The sequence below is a fragment of the Nicrophorus vespilloides genome, unplaced genomic scaffold (assembly GCF_001412225.1).
Source record: "Nicrophorus vespilloides isolate i.1.1-1 unplaced genomic scaffold, Nicve_v1.0, whole genome shotgun sequence".
Classification (NCBI taxonomy): Eukaryota; Metazoa; Arthropoda; class Insecta; order Coleoptera; family Silphidae; genus Nicrophorus; species Nicrophorus vespilloides.
Window position 1 is genome coordinate 49,274 of NW_017099382.1, and position 19,490 is coordinate 68,763.

Below are 19,490 nucleotides of genomic sequence, written 5' to 3' on the forward strand. Positions count from 1 at the left end.
ACCATTAATACTTTGGACAATAAATATCATTCATGTCTCAATGATGACTACATTTAACAAATTGATATACAAAAGAATCAACTATATATATTCTTGTGGATGGTTGTGTAAATATAGGAAATTTTATTCAGAATAGAGTGTTAGTTGGGACCGCAAAATCAGAATCCATTTCTCTTTTGGGACGTGAAAAAAAAAGTGTTAGCAGACGGGTGTATTATGAACACACTATATTTACACAACCTGTAGATGGTTGGGACGTCATTTATATTTGGTGTACCGCGAAATAAATTGTTTTCGCCCAGTGTACCGCGAGGTAAAAAAGTTTGACAGATACTGCATTATAGTAAAACTTCGCATAGTAAGGGTTCAGGGTAATCGGTTCAGGCAATATTCGCCACTGTTTGTAATCAGACTAACCTACATAACTTTATAACCGTATGAACGGAAGCAGAACAAAAAGAGACTCAACTGTATAAAGCAGCGGTTTCCAACCTTTATGCTACTACGATTAAATAATATAGACACGTTTTATTTATTTCAAGATATTATGGTATAAAAATTAATTTATTAAAAAATTTTGGCGCCTCCCCTGGCAATAGTTCGCGCCTCCCCAGGTTGGAAACAGCTGGTATAAAGGGTTTTTTAATTTTCAAACTATTCTATGTATTACTATATTAATTTAAAAAAACACTATTCGAGATAAAGATGCAAGACGAAAGTTACGATGAGGAAGAAAACGTGTCCTCCAGTAAGTTTAAATAACAAAGTTTTACCACAAAAGGATCATGTAAAATATCTTAGCATGCTTCTGGATAGAAGATTCACTTGGAAGAAACATATATGGTCAAAGAAAAAGCAACTGAAATTCAGCAAACTATATTGGATGCTTGGAAGAAAATCAGTGCTATCTGTCGACAACAAATTATTGATACACAAATCAATACTCAAACCAGTATGGTCATATGGTATACAGTTGATGGTTCAGCAAACAACACTAAGATCGAAATACTCTAGCGATTCCAATCAAAAACATTGATCAAAATTACCGATGGGATTAATAATTTTGAGTTTAGCGGTCTCTTGAGCGTTTATAGATAAACCCAATTCTTAACTAATTCTGTAGAAAAATAAAATTCTACTAAATGAATCAAGGTTTTTACTAGTTCTATTTATGTTATTGTTAATCCAAAAATACATTTTAATACATACAAAATTTGTTTCGAATCATTTTTTTTTAATTATCTAAAACATCAAAATAAAGTTTGAATTTGTATGTAAAGTAAGTTACTACATGCACCTTCAATAATGAACAAAACATGGGTAATATTATTTTCTTGAGATCCTTGAGATTTATGGATGAACTTATTATTTTTTAGTACGAAACTAAAGTAATAAATATGTAGCAGAATTTTTTCTGTTAATATTATTATGCTTATCTAGATTAATAAAATATTTGTATTTCTATAAAAAAAAAATAATCCTTGGAAGTTGTTAGATTTTATCTAAGTAATGCACGACGCTTAATATTTTAAACATGTATACAGAGCTAGAAACTTACTTTATACAGGAAATTCGCATTGACTTAACACCTAATAAATAAATCTACGTGATAATTAGATTTTTTTAATAACTAGATTAAATATGTTCAATGTTTCGTGTTTATAAGAATAATGAAGGAGATACATGTATGTCGAGTAACAAAAATTAATAATTTAAGTGTATTTGATACTATTTCTTATTTTTAAGGTTTATTATGAAAAAGTGAATAAATAATAAAATATACTGTTCGGATTTCTAATGTCAGGATTTCGATAGGGTACATTTCCAAAGTTTCAAGTTCATAATTATTCTTATTACTTAAATGCAAATTAAAATAGCATTAAGTACATCTAAAAAGACATACATGAACATCCTCAACGCATCAGGTAATTATAAAATTCGCTGCAAAAAAGTATAATGTCTACAAAAACTTGGATAAATAATAGTAGTTTATTTAATTAATACTTATAAAAAATACAATATAATGAGAATCAGTAGAAAGTTTATTGAGACTATTAAGTAAATTGGATTATTACAAAAATAACAATGTAAGAAATAAATGAAGCAATGAAAACAAATTTTGACATAATTTATGTCACGTATAAATCCAAATATTTTTGTTGTTTTATATTCACTTTGTGAACGACATAACAAGCAGTCAAAATAGTAAAAAGTAAGAATATATACAAAATAAGAGAAGTTTTATGTTATTATAAATTATAAAATGCATTTTAATTTATTATTTCGAATTTTATGAAAATTATATTATGATTATATTAATGTTATTCTATAAGGATTTAAACATTATTTTAATAAACAACACCTTGCATAAGACACTTCGAATTTTAATTGAGTTAAATAAATATAAATTCTTAAAAATAATACACAAAATTATTTTGTTATACATAAATCATCGATTTTGTCTTAAATCAAGTCTTAAATTCCTCGATTAATCCGGTTTCAAACAGTGATAAAATACATTAATGTTCGTGAACTTTTAATGATATTATATTTTTAAATGAAAACTAATAAGTAAAGTTTCTGAATCGGAATTTCAGGGACAAATTTCCCAGAAATTTTTGGAAAAATATATAGTGATTATAGTTCGAGACTCGAGAAATTTCAAAATGGAAAATGACACACAACAAACATCTAAAATATTTAATTTATCAATTTTGAAAGCGGTAATGATACTTTTAAGTATGACAGATAAACTCAATGCAGCCTTAATGGTAATGTAAAATATTCAATCTTGTATTAAACTGGACCTAAAAAAATAATTTAATATTTTTGAACGAACTTGAAAGAGATCGAGCAATTTATAATTCACTCCTCTCCATAAAACCAATAGTAGTGAATGCGACAGGATATCTTCCTTAGTAGTTTTTGCTAGAAAATTAAGACTTTCAGACGAGACCTTAAATATGTTGCATTTTTTACACAAAAATTTAAATATACGTTTACATATTATATGTTATTATGTTTTTTAGTCTATTTAATAAATACCAGCTTATTTTTGTATATCGTGACATGTAAAAAATAGAATAAATAAATTGTGTATAAAGTAATGTATATTATTTTTATTCATTTTTTTTAATTTCTCAAGTCCCAAGAATTCCCGAAAATGCCTTAAGCAAATGTCTCGTGTTCCGGGAATCAATAAAATGGCGAGACTGATAAGCTCCCAAAAGGGACACTAAAACTGCTGCAAAAAAAATATTTTCTTTGACTTTACCACGAAAAGTATTATTATTCTCTAACAGGGCTTAAGAGAGTAAAACTACCTGGTTAGAAACCTAAGAAAAAAATGGCGGTAACTTAAAAGCATCAAATAATAAAGCAATACAAGGATTCCAGTTAAAAATGAAAGTTATCGAATATTATTGAATAATACATATAGATATATTGTCTTGTTTAATTCATCGATTATACATGTTTATATTAATTTGATATTTTTCTAATTTGCTATAGCAAGTAGAGGTTGTAATAATTTGTATATTGATTTAAATTGATTGTATATTGAATAAAATAAACATTATATAAGGAAAATATAAAAAAACAAATAATATTTATTGTACCTTTGCAGCAGTTTGATTTACTTTTATTTTTGTAACTATGTTATTGTGTGTGTATATTTCAAAATTATGAAAATATGTACAGAAATACCTCGCATTGTGCGGTAACCGGTTCCGCCAATATCCCGGACAGTTTGAAACCGGACAAATAAACAAAAACATAATAAATTACAAATAAACTGCATAAAGAGACAACATTTAGTTTGTTTTGAAATTTTCAACCGGACTATACCGATACTGAATTCGGCCTGATAAATTGGATTTTAATTACAATAATAATTATTGACAAAACATTGTGAAATAAAAAAAAAACATGAATCAATGAAATAGGCAATTTTCGAAATTCTAAATTAATTTGTATAAAAAAAGCGGAAACTGACAATTGATGAGTTGATTTAACTTTCTAATATTTGGACACCAATCGTCAACTTCTTGATGCGTGAAGAAACATCTTTACTCAAGACATAAATAAAATATTATAAGAGAGAATGTGGCAGATTTATTATAAATTAATAATTTTATTTATTTAAAAAATAATAATACTTGATCATCTCTGATCCTGGGGATAATTGAATATTATTTAATTTCCACATGCGGTTATTTCACTGTAGAAAGTCGGATTGCGCCAATAAAAAGAAATATTAGAATAATCATTATTAAATAGAGATTCACATTTCCGTTATGAGCATTGACCATTATTTTATTGTGTTTTTTATGTAGTTATATGTTCCTTTCTCTCTCTATACGATCGTTTTTACATGTTTAAAATGTAATTTACGGACTTCCTATGACCTGGCGGTACACAACAGAATTACGCAATTCTCAAACGGACGTGCAATTTAACATTCGTTCTTAATTACTTCGTTTTCCCATCTTAATGAAACGTTCACGAATGGATTAAAGTATTTTCAATGTTATTACTGCACACGTCTATTCTTAGAGCATTGCTAAGATGTATGAACTTGAATATGTCATTGGTATTCAATTTCTTTATACGCTTCTGAGAATGCGCTGAAAGATTTACAAACAATGCAAACAATCTTCTGGTTACAAGAATAATAGAAACTCGTGTCGATCCGATTTATATCCTTAGTTATTTGCATAAGCTTGTGTGTGCGATGCGTGTGTTGACGAATACTCCTTTAATTTAATTGAATCCGAGATGAAAGTCGTTTTGAATGTAATTACAAGTAAAAAAAAATCGTTGTTGATGCAAAGTGAAATTTATTAGTTGACGTGCGCTCGTATGCAGTCTATGATACATTGTTGCTAATTAGTGAAGTAATTAAACAATGAAAAACGTATTTATTACTCGTGCTCTCGGTATTCCACAATGCACGAATAGTACGGGACTTATTCATTCAGGTATGCTGTGCTGTGCTGTGTTGTGTCAGGTAGACTAAATTAATTACGCCCGGGTTCTGAAGAAGAAAGTCGTTGCGTAACGCATGCGAATTACGAGAGATCTAGGAATTAATCCATCAAAAATTTGTTTCGACTGCTTTATTTCTGATTATCTTACTTCCTTTAATGCATTAAACCGTAGTATAATCAGCATCAGTACAATTTATATTTAATATCTTATGGTAATAATTCAACCTGTCCGTTCTATTCAATAAATTTTAACTATTTTATGTGTTAAAATATTAGTGCTATCATGGTATTTCTGTTTATAATTTATTTCACATCCTTATATCCAAAGATAGTAAAACCTTTACATATGGACTAAAAACATTTTTTTCCAAACGTTATATAATGTATACTAAATCAAATACAACATTCAAATGGACAGTTTTGCACTTACTATCTAATAATAAATGTTAATAGTTCGATATCTATCTAAAACTAAAGACGTATTTCGATTTTACTGAAAAATATATACAAAAATAATAAAGTAAAATTATTTATTGTTAAAGCTTCTAAACTACACAAACATGCGGACGGACAATAAGTTCCGCCAGAATACTGGAATTATTAAAACCGAACTAATCGGATTAAATACATACAAAAATTAACTGAAAAAAAAGAATTTATATATAAACAAAAAAAAAACAATCTATTAAATATATTTATATATCAATATTATACTTTTTATATTATTAGTCCTATTTATTTCAGTGCTTAACTATCAAATATTAAACGTATTAATACTAAAGTTATAATGTAAGAAAAGTCATAAAAGCAATGAGACAATGTTATCGTTGAGAAATTATACACCAAAGATCAAAAGGTGGTCAATTTGATCAATTTGATTTCTGTAACATTAGTGTTAATTATAAATATAATATATTTTCAAATTATAATTAATTAAAGACTAAGATTTTTTTAAACATGAAAATAGAAAGTAATTTATTCTGCCTACAAATAAGAAATTATGAAAATGAACTTTTTTATATAGTAACAAAAAAAAATCGCATAATTTCTGCCTATTACTTTACATTTTTCGTAATTGATTAAAAAAAAAATGGAATACGTGTTGTGCATAGTAATTTATAATTGAATAAATTGGATTTGAAAGGTGTAAATCGAGTTTGGATTAATACAGAGTATCATCTAAATTAGACATGAGATTGAAGGATTAGATTCGCAATAAGCGGAAGAAGATGCCGGAAACACTAGATAACTACTTGAGATAGTAATCATAATTAAGTACTTGACGCGGAAGAAGAGATAAAAATGCACTTAATCTGTAAATGGTCATTTCCGATGTCGAGAAGAATAGAAACTAGCAATCGAAATAAATATATAACAGTTCATCTAAATGCAATTTTGCTTTTTATATAAAATACAGGATGAAGGTAAAAAAATGTCAAACAAACTGCAATTAAAGTGTGAAATAAAGATTTTTGCATCAATTTGTATAAATACATTTTCTTTGAATACAAATCATAAAATAGAATGGATTCATTTAAATTTTTGAATGAAACAGTTTCTCTACTAACTATTTTCATATGCTTAACATTACAGTTATTACCAACTATACTTGTATAAAATATCTCCTGTCATGTTAACAGTAACTCTAATTTAGTTATACATCGATTAACGTTATCTCTGATAAGGAGGACTGGATATAACAAAGTTATTCAGTCATTGGAGAGGTACAAATGTTCCTAAGATTATTTTGACAATAATATTATTATATCTCTGAAAACAAAGTAATATCGTAGAACGCATCTTGTTCGTTATCGAACATGACTGTATATGGTTTGACTAATATCTTATCATTGTAATGTATCAACAATATTGGATTATATTGAAGAAGCTTCGAATATCAACTAACTTAATATTCACAAAAAAAAGTGTTAAAACTAATAAAATTATAATTTCAATTATAACAATAAAAAGACTACTGCAAATAGACCATAACATTTGTATTTATTATGTATGCAATAATTTATCGTTATTATTATAAATATTAACGTCCTATAAAAGGAAATACTATGTGTAAATGTATATTTAATGGTAATTTAAAATCGGTGTAAATAATATATTTCATTTTTGTTACTTACTTATTATATATATGTTCAGTATATACTTGTAAACATAAATATTTATATAAATCAGGCTTTTAACTATTACGTAAACTTTTATTACATACTTGCGATCATTATTATACAGAATATCAAAGAAAATTGTTTATATGTTAAGTAAAAAAAAAAGAAACTAATAAATACATAACTTTCTTTAATATTACAAAATGCAATGAAAATATTTTTATTGAGGTGAAAATATATATTTTTTCATGGATTTGCTAAATTTTCTATAATTAATTTTATAATGAATGGAAATGTTAGGCTGCGTTCGTTTGTAGAAATTTGTATAAATTATTTAAGTGTATTCAAATATTCAAAATATTTATGCAAACAAATATTTAAAGAAACTTTATATCATTGCCTCGTTTTAATGTATAATAAATATATTAATGTAATTCAATATTTTGTTAATACACAATGACTAACATAGAAAATAATAATGCGTAGGTTAGAAGGACTCTGAATTATAGTCAGTAAACAATGAACTTTATTCTCTTTGTGTGACATTACTTGTTTTTATTTGATATTGAAATTCTCAAATTTATATGCGTGCATTAACATACAGCAATATTTATTCCGCTAATTGAAATGCAAATTGCATAATGACCGTGCAAACACTACCGACGGTGCTTCCACATTCTCAACATTTTCACAAGAATAACACCCTTATGTAAAGCGTCTAGATTTCGTTGTTTCAACAAACAATGATCGTGTTTGGAAACCATCTCGGATTCGGCATTAGATCAAGCAGCATGGGTCCTACTAGGTGGAACAACAATGGATGCATTGTGTTATTACCCAACTAACTCTCTTCCTTTGTCGCAATTTGTTTGCGACTTAATTATTTGAAATGGAAATTGAAAGAGACTAAAAGTGATTTAAACATCGGCAAATTGATACTAAGCGTATTATTAGAGGACTATAAATAATAGCGGTGAGTAGATTTATTAGACGAATGGAGGAGGAGGAAAAAAAAGGTGTATTTGCATTCCGTTGACGATGAATGTATTCAGGAGGAGAAATTATTATTGAAACCGAAAATCATGTTTATTTATGTATTGGAACGAGCACGGGATTCTGTATGAATATTAATGCAGTTTCAGTATACACACTTATTGTACGAGTTTTAGTCCAAGGCTTGGATTACATAAACCACTCAACAATATAAATATTGATATCTTTTAGATACGACCGAAAAGAACCAGCCGGGCCTTCGTTTGACGTGCGGTTTAAATTTTGTTTAACGTAATTGTCGAAAGTTGTCGCCGCCTCGGTCAAAGTGAAAGAAACACGCAAACATCATCATTCATTCCTGCCGACCACTCAGAATCATTCAATTGAACGTATTTCGGAACGGAATATAAATCGATTCAAATGCTGAACTTTGAACTCGAAATGTTATGCAAACGGTCAATGGTATGGCAAAATCGTCTTTTATAATTCATATAATTTGCTAATTTTACGAATGTCTGGTTTTTAATATTATGATTCATATGAGTGAGTTTATATGATACGCTGGATTGTGTAATCAATTTCCTTTGTTGACAATTTTCGAATGCAGTTCATCTAACTTATTTTTTATCAAAGGTCTTTCACCTCTATACATTTTAACAAACAAAGTACAAACTGTGCTCATTTAATATACAGCATTTTAATGTATGTACGACATTATTTGCAACCCTCTGAGCGTAGTGACGTACAAACATCCATATGAACGTACATTGTTAAGAAATCGGCCAATGTGCATGAAACATTCCTAAATTTAGATTGAATTTGAATACATATACAAATTCAATCTAAAACTAGTTAAAACTAAATAACATTAAAATCAGATTGAAGTAAAATTAAAATATGTATGTAAAGTAAACGATAATTTTATTTATGTATGATCGAATTAGACAAACTTCATAACCTTCCAGAACGTGTTACAACTTTAATATCGAAATTATCAGAACGAATATTTTGTAAACTAGTTTAAACATACAAATTTTCTCCATACACTTGACATAACTAATAAATAAACCTTAAAATATAAGTTGTCAAAATATATAATGACAATATAGTTTAGAATGTAGTTGGCTGATTAAAAGTAAAAGTAGCGACACTAGTGGGAATGAAAAGAAATTACTTTCCGAATAATCCAATATGCAAAACAATTAAGAAATAAAATAATATCTAAGTGAAGTTAAAATTTATGATAAAAAAAAAACAACAAATGACATATGTTGAAAATGGGTCTATATCGCAAGCCCGACAACCAAAAGCCCGACGTTCGAAATCCCGAGTGTATTGAAATCCCGACGTTCGAAATCCCGACAATCAAAACCCCAACTGTATCGAAATCCCGAATATATCGAAATCCTGACTACCATAATCCCGACAGGGTCTTTTATTATTATAATTTCTACAATAATATTTTATATTATTCTACTATATTTTAATGGATACGACGGATACTGAAAAAAACATTTTTTTAAAACTTAGGTCGATGGCTCTTTTGCCCGATTATTAATTGTTGTTATTTATTCTTAATAACTATAAATAACAACAATTAATAATCTTATTAAGTTTTAGATTGTCGGGATTTCGATATAGTCGGTATTTCGAACGATTGCCACCGGTTGAAAATACATTAAATTATGTACAATACGAAATTAAAAGACTGCAGTTGAATATAATTTAATTTTGTAATAATAATAATTTATTGGCCAAACATCGATACATAAGAAGAGGACAAAAAAAGTACAATTTATACATAAATAAATTTTAACATACAATAAAAAAATATATATTAATAGGCTGGCCAAAGGGCTAACGACCGAGGTATTTCCGCCCGTTAATTTTGTATTAATGTCTATTACTTGAAAATAATTCTGTTAAAATGATTAAATTTTAATAATTGTCTTATTTCTTACAAAACATTGTAATTTAAACGAATTACTAATAATATAAAATATGAACTATATAAATGAAATTGATGTACCAATTATACAGTACATATAATTTTGTGTAATCTTCTCAATACCACATTGGTCAATGTAGAGTAGGCCACGAAGACTAAATAGAAAAAAAAAGTATTTCCATTTCGCGTTAATTATTGAGGGTCAAACGTTATTCAATTAGCTTATAAACATAATTCATGTTTATAGGTAAAATGAACGTGTTATTAAATCTCAAGGATGAAAAGGAATGCACACCGTAATATACATATGTTACCCATCAATTATATTCGCTTCATTATCAAACCGATCTGTCCATATTCTATATTTTTTTTGCAAACACGAGAATATTCGTTACAGTTTGTACACTACACATAATTAGTCAGTGAAATTCAATGCCAAACATGTACCTTAAGCACGTAAATTTGTATAGCAGATGATTTCTGGCATTGACCCGTTTCTTTTTTGTGTCCAATCTTTTATTCTTCATCTCTTGCTCCATACTTCTGTTACTGTACTCACCACTTAATGATATAACAGATTTTCCATTTCAATTATGCCGTACATTTAATCGCATACCAACATCTGTATTTAACGTTCGTATCCTTGACGAAGGATGATACGAAAATGAGTAGAACGCGAATATGCATTTTAAATTATTCAAATGGCCGCAACGGTAATACGACTCGACGCTTTACATAATTGTTATAATTAATTTATGGCGCGATTAGAATTTCAAGCGTTCGGAGTTTTGTGTTTCAATGTGAAAAAATCTATAACCACACGCAGATTCTCTTCAGGGTTAATGATTTGTTTTTTATAATTTGCACACATTTATTATATTTATTTTATACTTAGTTTTCGTAAAACCAGTTAAACTCAAGAACGCAGTTGTAATTAAACGGCGACGATTAATCAATCAACGGAGCCGCATGAATATTTATAATAAACAGTGCATTTCCAGCATAACTTTTAACCATTGTAATGCAATTAATTAATAAAACAGTAGCAGATAACCAATTTCAGTTCAGGCATTCCTCGAATGTTCGTTTCTCGTGAAAGGACTTGGGGAAAAACGTAATAACAAAACGCGTTTACTTTTCGTTTCGGATTTAGCGTTTAATTGAAAAAAATCAGTTTTTTGATATGCGAATATCTGCTTACATTCACGTATATGCTTTATTTGGAATCTGGCGTTTTGAGAAAAGGAAAAATGAAAGAAGTGCAAACGGTACGTAATTATCTAGTTTCAAACACCACACTCGCTTTCTCTTTCGCTTTTTCGCCTTCTCTGCTTATTCATTTGAAATATATCAATTGCTATTAATTAATTGCTTGATTTTTTATAACTATTTAATGCTATATAATGATATACGTTTTTAAGTGGATATTTAAATGTTATTTATTCTATATAGTCTTATTAATAATTATAGTATTAATTATGAAGAAATTAGTTATTAAATAATATAATAATAATAGTGAAAATAATGATTATCTTTTTTTCCTAACTAACTGAACTGTGTTAGTTAGCTAGGAAGTTTGTTTGCAAATATTGATAGTATAATAGATAATATAATATCATTAAACAGCAATTTAGTACGTATTATACTGCTTTTTCATAAACTCTCTTGATAAGTTTTGTAATTTCTTGAATGTCATTTTCTTCATCTAGTAAAGCTCATAGGTCATACTTTGCGCCAAACTCCATTTACGCATTTCTTGAACATCAAATACATTTCTAATAGTATATTTTTCCTGAAAGTTCAAACTACCATTACATCTTTAAAATCTAATTCACTTATCCAATGGTTGAATAAGGAGAGTTGTGATTGCTGTAAGAAACACAACTTTTACAGAAATGCGCTGTGCTGTTTAACAATAAAACAGTTTTTTCTTCAAAATAGTTTTTTTTTATAGGACAAAAATGATTAACAAAGCAATAAGTAAATAAGTTCTTGGTAACTCACACTATTTTATTTTTATATTAAAGGTAAATATGTTTTTGGGGACTTAAAATTTCGGACTACGTTATATCGAAACTTCGTTATATTTATAATTTATATTATATTTATAAGTTAATTATTAATTGACTAACGGATTTTCAACATCTTATGGAAGAAACTTTACAAATAAATGAATCTGCTTTAAATAATTTATTACACTTTAATTACACATTGTTGTTACGTAACAAAGAGAAATTACAATGCCACGTTTTCATACAATTGTCAACCGTGTAATAATTTACTGAATGTGTGCTAAGAATACAAAATATTTTATGAATAAATATACTATATTTTGATGCGCTAATACTGCAATGGAGTTTTGTACTGCTTATTTATGAAGCTTAGTCCTTTAAAAACCGTACTTCAAAATACTTTTTTGCATTTTTTTTTGTACTCCCTTAATATTAAAATAAAATTATTAAACTATTTTGTTGCATAAGTTCATAGATAGGCATATTTTTTCAATTAACAAAATAAACAAAAAATTGAGTCTGATCATATTTTATTGAAATAATATTAAAGCGAGATTGAATGATGGATTTGTATATTTTAAAATGTAAAATAACAATATTTATAAAATTTTCTATCTACATATTAAGGAATGGGAAGATGTTTATTCTACATATGTACATCAAAACCTCGCAAGTGCGGCTTCGATCAGTGGGGATTCACTGTAGTACGATTTGTAATGTTTGAAACAAACTAAATTTTCATTGAGAAATAAATAAAAATAAAATCTAAAAAATTAGTACACAAAATTATTTAATTATTCATAAATGATCGCTATATTTTTTTTTCTTTATACAGTGAAGTGTCTTTTGTGCTGTTTATTTTTGTACAGTTTTAAAGTCCTCGATAAGTCTAGGTAAAAACAGTGCAGGATATAAATAATCTAGCAAATTGCAGATCAATAAATAAATAAGTTCTACATTGGAACCTCGCTTAACGATCACCTTGCATATCGAGCATTTCGCTTAACGAGAAAAATGAATTGTAAGTAAAATGAATCGCTTAACGAGCGACGTTTCGCATAACGAGTGACGATGAGAAGAGAAGTCCCGGATTGCGCGCCTGCTACATCATTTTTTAAACTTGTGTATTTTTGAATATTTTTCACTATACGAGTATTTCATTATATGAATAAAAATCCGGAAATTTTGGTACGGATTAAACTGCATTTGTAATGAAAATATGCTGTTATTATTGTCGATTTTCAGTTTGAAGAAATACGAATGGTACATATATTTGTAAATGATGTACTCCTTTTGCATAAAAAATAGTTGGTCACATTGACCAATCAATGAAAAATGCAATTATGAATGATTGTTATATTGAATAAATATCATTTTGTTTTTACATTTAGTACTAAATATACCACAATTTAAAATATCCATTTTCAAATAAGTATTTTTTATAATTTAAATGGAGAATAATACTGATATGGTATTTGGTTCACTTGCATTTAACTTCGAACCAAACAAAGAATTCCTTGATTCATTTTGGTCGCAGTATCGCAGTATAGTGACTTACTTTATCTTTATTAGGTATGTAAAAAAAACTGTATAATTTTGTTTACTGTTATACATACATTTATTTAAAATTGAATTATTGTTTCAATTTATACTAACCGATGCATTAAGTTTCTACATTGTTGTTATTAATTAATTTTCAATGTCATTACCGTTTACAATTATTTCTATTAAATGAAGTTGAATGAAAATTACTTAATTGTTTAATTAAATAATGTACTCAATTAATATGTTCAACGATTCAGAAAAATGTGCGTGTTTTTTTAAGTATGGAAGTAATTTAAGTGCAATAAACAATTAATAAATATTAATAAAAAATAAATTAAACACTTCATTCAACAATTTGTATTATAATTATTTTGTAATTATTCATTTATTTCGTTAATTTCATGTAACTTCAAAGCAATGACAATCATATTTATTGAAACATTTGTAGCAATACCTCACGTAGTCCACATAATCGGTTTGTAACAAGACAAATCGACGACTTTAAAAGCACTTATGAAAATAAAAAAAGAGACTTGGATATAAAAAGATAAAATGTAATCATTGAAAATGTATTGTTTTTAAATTTTCAAAGCGGATTATGTAGAATCCGGACTAATTGAAGCCGAACTGTACGGGGCATTGTTTACATAAGTAATTATTTATATAAATTTTAAATAAATTTAATAATTATAGATGATATTAAGTCAATATGTAATAAAACCTAATCAGCGTTTCTCAAACTGGTTCTCGACTTCAAACAAAAGACTAAGAACGACAAGATAAATGTTATAGTCAAATACATAATATAAGATTCATCAAGATCAGAACCAAAGTTAAAAAATGATGCCAAATATCCGGCAGTGAAAAAATATTGTCTAAAACAATAAATTTTTTTGTTTATTTTACAACTATTTCTGTTTAAAACAAATTAGTTTTTACTAACTAATATTAATTAATAACGCAATATTTACTTAACTGAAAAATCTTTTTATCGAGATTTTCTCAATCAGTCAATTAAATATATTAATTGGATTGTGATTAGTTGAAAACCGGTTGCACAAGGGATCGGCCGATAAAATTTGAAATTGCATGGATCCTCTGGGAACGTTATTGATGTTTTTTCATCTTACCTTCATCTTTCACTGTTGGTCGACCAATGTAATTTAATCGTTTCGCAATGCGCAGTACATTAATGTTCCTGTGTGCATGTAAAGCCACTTTATTTAATCGTGCTCATTCATGTGGAGCTTTGGTATTTAAAATCGAAATTTTTAATTAACGAAATTACCGTAATTAGTAACTCGAGGGAGCCATGACAGGCAGGTGGTCTAATTATGCTAACGAATCTTTTTGCAAAAAAAAAAATCCGTTTGCAAAGAACGGAGAAAAAAAACACTCATAATTGTTCACGTCTAACGTTTTCATAAAACAACGAAATTAAATCATCAACTCTCATGTTGCATTTGATTTATCTGCTCTTACAGTTTATCCAATGGAAATCGATTAATTGGTTTATTTGATTGCATGTGTTTATGCCGATTGTAGTTAAGTTGTTTATTCTGTCTAAAGGTTTAATAAATCAACGAAATGAAATCATCGAATCGTGATTCATGAAATATTCTATGGATGTAGAAAAAAAATACGATATATGGTAATTAATTCCACCCATTCTTCATACTGATTATCCATAAATTCTATAGATTATGAGGTAAACCTGAGTACTGAATTACAATAAGTATGAATTGATTAACAAGTAATTACTGGATCTTATGCAAAAAACTGAAATATAATGTCTTTAGAGAAAAGTTCAAATATGTTTATCGAATTGTTGAAAATTGAATTTATGAATAATTTGACCAGATAACTGCATGAAGAAAACCTCGCTTAGTGCAGATTTGGAAAATATGCCGTACTGATTGAAACAGTACTAATCGAAGACTTTAAAAGCGCATAAAAATAATTATCATAAAAAGTGATAATAAGACAAAAAAGATCATTTACTTTGCATAACTAAAATTTAGTTTGTTTTGACATTTTCAAATCGTATTATAGTGTATATTAATTATTTTATTATATCGATTTTTATAGCTGTAACATCAAAATTATTCATATACACATCGTACAGAACTTAATTGTCTGAGTATATTAGTAAGAAGTATTACAGTAACACAAGTTTAAATATTGTAAGTGGACCGTGAAAAAAAACAAAGATGTAATTACTTTTATATGAATTGTATTAAATGAAGGTCATTCAATCAAAATATTCATGCATATGTTTACACGTTTTCTCATGATCTTTAATTAAATAGGTTATGGGTTTGCCTTTCTTCATCATATGTTATCCAACTACAATGAAACACAAATATATTTACACTTTAATTTACGTAAGATATTTCAGTCGCAAAAAAAATATACACGAAATATATGTGAATCTCCTTATCCGGTTTTATACAATCTACATAAGATATTACTTTACGTAAATTTGGAAACTAATTTGTAGATGTTTTAGGAAATTGTATCACCGTTTATTATTTCATAGAAATTGTTATGAAATATACTTGAATTGCCTATTTTGGCAAAGTTATATGCAAATTCTAATTCAACTAATCAATTTAAAACAATATTGGCAAACACATTTTGATGGAAAAAATAATGCATTATTTAGTTGAATTATTTAAGAAAATACCAACAAGATTTCTGCAAATTTTGAACAATGTATACAGTAAGACTTCGTTTAGCGCTTTAGATGTGTTCCTGAAGCAGAACGCTAAACGAAACAGGGAAAATTAACAAATTTTACTTTAGTTTTAAGTTATATTTATAGTAATTTGCAGTACATAAATATTAAGTATATTTTTGTGATAAACGTCCTCTTTTGATAATTTAGATTTTTGGCGATAAAATCGTCTAGAGTAATTTGTCGATTTTGTTTATCGTTTCTAAACTTTTTCTGAGAAAATCTGTAACAAGTTCTTTTGGTTCATCGTCTTGAGAATCACTATTTTCACGTTCTTCAATTCAGTAACTCCTCAATATCCTACTCATCTAAATCTCAAACAAGCAAAGATTCCGGATACATTTTGAGCTTTTGTAAAGTTTCCAGCAAACCGTTTTATATCCACTAAATATATAATTTATTTCTGTGATTATCATTATATATAATAGGGTGATTGGTTATCAAACGTAATTCTTTCAAAGACGATGTTCGATATCCGAATTTTTCGTTAACCATCTTCTATTTATGAAGCTGCTTAAACTTATATATTTTGCTTTATATAGTTATAGTTAGATCAGCGTTTTTCAACTTAGGAGTTAAATGAGTTATTAAAAATTTCATAAGTGAAGTCCAATATAATTTTCTTTTATTAATATTTTTCTATGGTTTCCATCAGGAAACTTACATAATATGTATAGTAGTGTCAAAGTGAATCAAGGAAGAAATAGATTCATTATAAATTACAAAAAAATAGAACAGTAAAAATGTTATATGTAATAAATATTAAAAATAATGAATTATAATTGCAAATTTCCTATGTATAATATAAAGTAATTTAAACTATAACATGCTGTGAATCTGTATATAAAAAAATAGTAATAAAGTAATTCCCATCGAAGTAAATTATGTCTGTAGTTCAATTAATTCATGACAAGAAACAATTTACATATCTCGGCTGCTACAGCTGAGCTGCGCTTGACCTTAGGATATATAAAAATAATAATAAAACATTTATACAATACCATTAGCAATCTCTCCCGAGATCGACGTATCATAAAAATGGATATGATTTTGAAATGGATTTGAAATCAATCAATTATCACGTAACGCATGTGCTTTCAACAAGTTATAAATTATGCGCTAAAGTGTTTCATAATTGTATACAGTTTTCATTCGAAATTAAAACGGCGGATTCGATTAATTGGTAATTATGAAGATGAGGCGACTCTCGATGTCGATGATGAACTGTTGTGCAACGTACATTTCTATTTAGAATTGTGAAATGTATCAACATTTTCTAATTCAATAATATAGTGAAGTTGTTCAAATCAGCATATGCAAATTATTTGATTACTTTAATTAATTCTTAACCAACTTGATCTTGTATTATGATTTCACGATCAAGCTAAATTTTATATTTTTTTTTCATCATGCTTTTTAATTAAATCATAATAAATATATTAATTATTTTTATTTAATAAAATTATTATGATAATAACAAATTTGTTTATTTTTATTGACCCAAACTAATAAATTACTTATTTATCAAAAACAACTTGAAAATTATACTAATTATGTAATAATAACAAAAATATTCAAGTAAACTCAAGTTCAAAACTTCTAATATATCTTTTCAACAGGGACTGTAGGGTTAGATGAAAATATAAAAAATAGTTGATCAAACACAAAAGTCAACATTTACAAAATATATTATTTTTGGTTTGTTTATTATTTTATTAATTTGTGATTATATTAATTCAATTATATAATATTCTATATAAAATTCAGCACTTTAGAATAATATTGTTTTTAGAAATTTGTTTAATACATAAAAATCATGATTTAATATAAATCAGTGTCAAAGTTATTTTACAATTAATTATTTATAAAATTGGATCATTTCTTTCATACACTTATTTTTTTAATATTGACAATTAGATAAATACATACAATATTTTTAATATTAAATCATTTTTCATTAACTATTTTTTGTTTGTTTTATTCTAATGGATAAAAGAGGAAAATAATAATAATTGAATAATCTTCCAAATTCAAGAAAAACGTTAAGTTCAAATTCATTAAATTTATGATTACAAATACGGATTTTTTATGTTTTTTCTTTAAATTGAATAAGAATAAATATTTATGAAATCAATTAACATTACTAATAAACCTTCTTTTTATGAAAATTATGATTATTAATGATATTTAAGCTTCATTTAATGTTGTAAATTAGATTCAATAATAGTAATTCAATTAAATAAATTATTTTTAAATTTGCATTTCTGCACGTTTAATTTATAAATTATCTATACACGTTAACACACAATAAAAATATTATACAAATGTTAATCAATCAATGAACAAGTTTTCATTGAAGATAATGTACATTTCAACAGTAAATTAAATTATAATAAAATAAATGTAAAAACTTACCATAACGATTAGAAATTTAAAAGCCATCTCGGTGTCAATTGTTGCACAGATTTTCGGGAAAAAGCTCACTGTATTTTATTTGTTCGGAATCGATCGTTAAAATTTGAAGTAATAATTCAAGTCGCGTTGTTTATTATTAAATAAAATCGATGTTGATTGTTTAAAATGTGTATTTAAAATAAATGTTTTATTTTAATATCGTATGACTTTATATAATATTTTAGACTTTGTTTAGGAAATGGTAATTGCGCATCGGCGGAGAGCAATTTTAAAAATGCGTGTGCATCGCAAAGAGTTGTCAAATAAACTGAGCCGCGGTTTCGCTCAGCGTTGCTGCTTCATTATTTCGCAACGCGCGATCCTCGTTGTTTTTACAACCTGGCAGACCGACAACAACACTCGGTAGTAAGGACGAAGCAGGAGCTCTTCGGCTGCTGCACACGGCCGTCCCTCGAGAGTTCGGACCTCTCCATTCCGCGACAAAGATGATATGCTGTACATAACACACGTGCACCCACGTACATTGCATAATAATATAATGCTCTACATCAAATCTCTTCTACATTAATCATTGCACCTCGCATTAACTACTACGACAATTTATTTCTTCTTGTATTTGAATAATAATCATACACTAACTCAATTAATACAGTTGTAAATAGAAGAACAAATTAATGATCTATTCAAATTATATTGTTTGAATATTTACCGTATTATTCAATCGTGCATATT

The 19,490-nt window shown here is 27.1% G+C and overlaps 1 protein-coding gene across 1 annotated transcript in view; it reads right to left on the reverse strand.

Annotated features, from left to right (window-relative positions):
- The window catches only part of LOC108564431, a 43,162-nt gene extending 24,270 nt beyond the window's left edge, over positions 1-18,892 (reverse strand). Inside the window, exon 1 of the mRNA XM_017923478.1 lies at positions 18,759-18,892. Within this exon, the coding sequence (XP_017778967.1) occupies positions 18,759-18,785 (27 nt within the window). The 5' untranslated portion in view covers positions 18,786-18,892. The remainder of the gene's footprint in view (positions 1-18,758) is intronic.
- Between the last annotated feature and the right edge of the window lie 598 nt (positions 18,893-19,490).